General features: G+C 40.3%; 1 protein-coding gene across 1 annotated transcript in view; it reads left to right on the plus strand.

The window, feature by feature from the left end:
- LOC109840910 overlaps positions 4355-6240 on the plus strand; it is a 2793-nt gene continuing 907 nt past the window's right edge. The window contains exons 1-2 of the mRNA XM_020409739.1: positions 4355-4547; positions 4638-4854. Coding sequence (XP_020265328.1) covers positions 4395-4547; positions 4638-4854 — 370 coding nt within the window. The 5' untranslated portion in view covers positions 4355-4394. The remainder of the gene's footprint in view (positions 4548-4637; positions 4855-6240) is intronic.

A 6240-nucleotide genomic window follows, 5' to 3' on the forward strand; every position in this document is an offset into this window, starting at 1 on the left:
CGAGACAGCAAACACTGTCTCGCCCGTCGAGACAGCAAAAGCTGTCTCGCGAACCTGTTTTCTGCCAACTGTTCTTGGAGGTTATAAATACCCTCCTAAGGCCATTTTTCCAGGGGGCTGATCATTGTGAGTACTTCAGAGCAATCCAGAGCAATCCAGAGCAGAGAGAGAGCAGAGGTGCTGATCTTACGGCCAATCCTTGATAATCAGGCTTTGACTTGATTTCAAGAAGAACGACTATCTTACATCGATAAGATATCGTTTCAATTTCTCACTTCGATAAACGAAGTCAGAATCATAAACCCCTCACGGTTCAATCAGAATCTGTGATTTGGTGGTCCACGAGTCAAAGCGCTCCCGGCACAGGCAAAGATCCCACGAAAGCAGTGATCCAAACAACGATCCTGCGTTTATTTTCTCAAGAGTTGTAATTTTCTTTTTGTTGTGTAAAAGAGTCTTATAAAAAGGCTGTTTTCTTTGAATTTATTGTAATCGACCGAAGATATAATGAATTCGACAACAAATTCGACTTTTGGCGAAAACAATAACGAAACGCGTAAAGCGAGCCGGTGAAATGTACAAACCCGTGAAACGACAGAACAAGACCAAAACAAGACATAGTCGCTTTAAAATCGCATCAAAGCGACCCGCTAGTGTGCGAGTTACATCAAAGTGACCCGCACCCGTGCGAGTCACGTTGATGTGACTCGCTCTCGTGCGAGTCACCTTAATGTGACCTGCACACCCGCGGGTCACATTGAACTGACTCGCACCCCGGTTCCCGAAAACACGTATTTCGATGTTTTCTCGGGATTTGTTCGTTCTGGAGCCTCCCAACTACTTGGATATCATCCATTAACGTGGTTAGGCCGTTATTAACTAAAGATGATGTCAAATCGCTTATTCTTATCCAAAAATACCGTAATTAAAGCCTATAAATACAAGCCTAAGGTCCTATACGCATGGGATATGAAATTCTGAAAAGAGGGAGATGTGTCGTTGGTTTGGAGAGTGAATCCCACGAATTTCAGAGGAGGGCTAGCAGATTTTGGCAAACTCCGGCATAAAGAATGAGTGTTTCGAGAGATCTGAGACCCGTTTCGTCATTCCTTGAGATCACAATTTGTACTGATCTTGAGAAGAGTAGTGATCTCACTTGGTTGAGATTATTTACTTCTGTCCTTGTTTCCTTTTGTGAAGTAATGAACATTTAGCCTTTCGATCAACCGGATCTGATCCCCGGTGGTCCACGGATAAATCCTGATACAGGTAAAGACCTCACGCGAGTAGCGAGTGATAAACATCATCTGCGTGTGTTTTTAAAGAAAGTTATAATCTTTTTTTCATTCTGTAAGGAGTCTTATAAAAAGTCCTTCCTTTTAAACTTATTGTAACGACTAAAATTGTAATGAGTCATTCAATGAAGAAACCAACTTTCGAACTAAACACGCTGACGAGCACAGTGGGAGTCAAAAGCCTCTCTACCGAGGCTGTAGTGTTGCAACCAAGGATCCTAATCGCGGTTGATACAGAGGTCGAGTACGAGTTCGACCAACAGAAGTACGAGGAATACATGTCATATTCCTCCAGATCCTCCTCCCCTCGCAAGTGCATGAAGATCTCTTCCTCCAGTAAGGTATGTTAGTCTTTATATCTGAAGACCCAGGACGATGATCATCGTCCCATTGCTGCTGCTGTTGCACCTTACAATGCCCAGTTGGCGTCCAATGAAGCCGAATCTGCAGATTTGAACTCCTCCTTAATCAAGGAGTTACGTGCTGAAGGCGTGCCAATTCTATCAAAGAGGGCTCGTCAAAGGCAACGCCTCGCGTGTCAACTAGTTTAGGCCTTGGAGCCGGTTGACGAGATTCGTTATAAGGCGGATCTGGAATTCAGGAAACGCCAAGAACCTCGACAGCGAGCAAATGGCTCTTCCTCCAAACCATCAACCGATGAATGGGTCTGTGTCAAAAGGACCTGTTTGACTCTCGATGAGCGTATTCAGAAGCGTCACGCACTACTCGTGTACGCACAGAACCTCGTACAAGAGGCACATAAATTGTAAAAGGAAGAGGTGGCCAAAAACCCACTAAAACCACGCCAAATATGGAGGCCCAAGTCTAAAACAGCGACCAAGAAGACTAAAAAACACGGGTCATGCCAAGGTGACCCGGCCAGCCATGAGTCACCCCAAGGTGACCCACACCGGAGCCGACCCAGTCAGGCTCCCACGGCTATTTCCCCACTTCTGTCGAGTTCCGCTCTTGTCCTAGTTGATCTTGTACCTCTAGTGAAGTCCCACAGTAGCGTGAATCTCTCCCGATTTAAGAAATGGCGGATCGCCTTAGTCCTTTGCATGAGGATCGAGGCAAAGTTTTGATCAATGAATGCTTGGGTCTGGTGAATGAACCCCGAGCGACTCATCGCGCTAGGGGTCGCACATTCCCTCATAACAAGTTGAAGACCTCCCATAATGGAAAAAATTCTGTAACTGACCGTATTGGACTACGAGTCGAAGTCTAGGAGCCCGTTAAGGCTCTACGCTCACGAAGGCGTGGCTCTAAACATGTGACTCTTGAGAACGCCAACAAGGCACTATGTCTCCGGAAGGAAACGTATTCCTCACATGACGACAAAATTATACCTAGGAAGTCATGCCAGCACACGATAAGTTACTCTGGTAATCATGCTAATGACTTGTACTATCTCGGCATCTCGTGTAATCGAGTCAAAAGGTGGTACTACTCGGCCAATCACTCAATTGACTCCACAAGTGATCCGACGCGGCCCATTGTTCAACCGACATCTTGCGTAACCGAGTCAAAAGGTGGTACTTCTCGGCGCTGGACCTGATGAGTCGAAGGACGGCAGTTACCTCGAACCTTTTATCAACTAATTACTCTCGCATTAAATGCCTTGACAACATCATCATTGCTCTAGACTATATTGTATTTATGACTCACCGGACCTAGTGAGCACCAAGCATCTACTGTCATTCTCACAATAAATGACCAGGTGACTCATCTCTTTCAACAGACGACACATGGCACACGTCTGCTGACTCAGCTGCATAGCTAGACTCGGCTCAAGTTACCTTCTTGCCTCTCAAACCCACTAAAAAAAGTGGCACTGCATGAGATAACTCTATCTAGCTTTTTTACGTAATTAAGAACTAACTCTATACTTTCCACTCAAGATAACATAATGACTTGATCATCCGAGGAACAACTGGAGAACCAAACTCCGCCCTCTTACGAGTTCCTTCATGTGCAGGGAAGAACAACTAGCTCCAGAATCACTTATCAGAAGGAGTTAGAGGACCTTAATCACTCCACAAACTCTTAAATAACCCTCTGTTTGATAACTAACATCAATAGTTTCTAATATGTTAGGATTTATTAATAATATTTTAATAATATACTAATGGTTTATGATATAAATAAATATTAGCATATCATGAATATATTATTTTTACATTAACATTTGTTAGCAAAATATTATTTTAGCATTATAAATTATTTTACTTTCTAATATAATATAGTATTTATTATATAATATATTAATATTCTATATAGTATAAAATATTTAATATATTATTATAATAATATTATTATATTATTGTTTTATTATTAAATATGTATAGTATTTAATGTGTTATTATATTATTATATAAGATATTTTAATTATTATATTTTTATATTATTTAATGAATATTATTTGTATGTTAGGTTAACTATAATATAGTATAGTATAATATAATATAAAATAATATAATAAGCATGTCGATAACTATATATTAATTACATTTACTATAGAGATATTATATTAACACATCTTCAAACTCAAAATCAAAACACCAAATTTAAGTGTTGTGTTTTTTGTTTGATGATGATTTATGTTAAAAACACAATAATTTTCAAACACATCGTGCTTTATTTTTAACAAAAATACTATAAAACAAGTAAAACATCATTATATCCGAATAGAGCATTGGTATTTTAAAAATAGTGTGAGTGGCATAATGGAAATTAATACTAGGCGTCCAAATCTATAGATTGTTTCAAATAAATTCAATAACGGATTTAAGAAAACTAGAATTGGTGACCTGAGGTAAATTTAAGCGATTTGCGGAACAAATGTTTGAAAAATATTGATATTAATTAACGGACTAATACTGAAAAAACTCCAACCAAAATTACGACTCTATTTAATCACGCTAACCTGGGCCCACCACAAGAGATGTCACTTGCATGTTCGCGGCGCCCCGTTCGTCCACGCTGGAGCCCGCGGGACCCACTTTACCCAAATTCCTCCTATATAAACCTTTCTAGTTCTTACAAATCCAAGCGCACGACATAATTAGAATTTCCGAGAAGGGAAAAACTCTTCCGGAAATGACCACGGATTTCTTTCAATTCGAAGAATTCGATGAGTTTTATCATGAAGCTCAAAAGAGAGAGGAAATCGATCAGTTGAGCAGCGATGAAGAAGAGATCGATACTGAGGAGACAAAAGCTTTTTGGGAATCACAGCATCAGCTTCTCCAAGTAAATTTCTCCTCTCTTTTTTTGCCTTTTCTGGTAAAATATTAGGGTTGGTGTATTGTGAGATTAACTATGGATTACCGATCAATTCAGGAAGCTTTATCTCGTCGGAGTTCGACGGAGGTGAGGATCAAGAGAGATACAGAGGAGGCGATTAAAAAAATGGAATCTTGTGGTTCGATCTGTGATTGTTTGAAAGAATGCCGACGGAATTGTGCGCTTAGATATGTAACTGATCGTCTTCGTGATGCTGGGTATAACAGCGCCCTTTGCAAATCAAAGTGGCGGCGGTCGCCTGAGATTCCTTCAGGTATTTTGATTGTATTTTTTAGGACAAATTTTAAAAAAAACCCATTTTTTTAATTTATTAAGCAAAAACGACCACTTAAACTTTTAATGAGCAAAACCGACCCTTTTGAGGAGAGAAGGGTCGGTTTTGCATCATCTGAACTGTACGGGACTAGTAGTCCCGTACAGTTTGTTTTAATCCCGTTCCCAACCCCCTTTCTCTCCTCCGTTCTCATCCTCCCCCTCTCTTTCTCGTGACCTCTTAATTTCCCAACCACCATCTCTCTCATCCGTTCTCATCCTCCCCCCCTCTCTCTCCTCCGTTCTCATCTCACCCCACCCGACCCCCTCTTCCGTGACCTCTTAATCTCCCGTGGCTTCTAGATCGGGGAGTGGTCTTCAGGGTGATTAGCTCGAACTTGAGGAAGATCATGGGGTTTTCTCAAACTAAACTTGTCCTTCAGATTGGGTCACGACAGTTGACGAGGAGCTCTCTTCATCGTCTGAATCTGAGACCGATCAACAGTCGCATGGGGATTTTGCTCTTGAGGTTTCAAAAAGCACTGTTGCCGACCAAATTTCGGCTTCAAACGACATTGATGCTGATCAATTAGCAAAACAAGGTAACAGTAGTCAATCTGATACTCGATCGGACTGACGCTCACTATCCAAGGATAATAGAAGGGTTCTGGCCTTTCTCTTGAGTTTTTTTAGTCTGTTGGAATGATATAGTCTCTATTGAGGAAGATGAATGGCTTGAAAGTTCTAAGGATTGGAGTTACTCTCTTGTGGGGAATGTGCTTGATCTTGCATTCGGGTTTAAGCCAAGGGAGAATTTTGTTAAATTGCATTGGACTGATATGGGATTGATTAAAATCTTTGGTGGGAACGGGGGATTAAAACGAACTGTACGGACTGTACGGGACTATTAGTCCCGTACAGTTCAGATGCTGCAAAACCGACCCTTCTCTCCTCAAAAGGGTCGGTTTTGCTCATTAAAAGTTTTAGTGGTCGTTTTTGCTTAATAAATTAAAAAAATGGGTTTTTTTAAAAATTTGTCCTATTTTTTACTTGTGCAGTATATTTCCGTTAATTGATGGACAATTTTGCCCGAATTAATTAGCGCTTCCAGGTGGTAACAGCCTTTAAAAAAGATACGCTTTAACCACGTTTAGGGTCACTAATTTGCAAATTGCTGTATATTGGTCTTGGCAAATTACTGCATGAGATTTAACTAAAGATACGGTAATTTCGTGCAAAATTATATGAATACATGTTGCATTTTTATTAATTATTTTATTGTCGAGTTTAGATTAGTCATAGTCCTTTGATATAGAAATCTAAGACTAAAGAGTAAGGCTATTGAGAATTTGGATTTGTCCAGTTGATATTTTGAGAGAATTTTAAT

The sequence above is a fragment of the Asparagus officinalis genome, chromosome 5, assembly GCF_001876935.1.
Source record: "Asparagus officinalis chromosome 5, Aspof.V1, whole genome shotgun sequence".
Taxonomy (NCBI): domain Eukaryota; kingdom Viridiplantae; phylum Streptophyta; class Magnoliopsida; order Asparagales; family Asparagaceae; genus Asparagus; species Asparagus officinalis.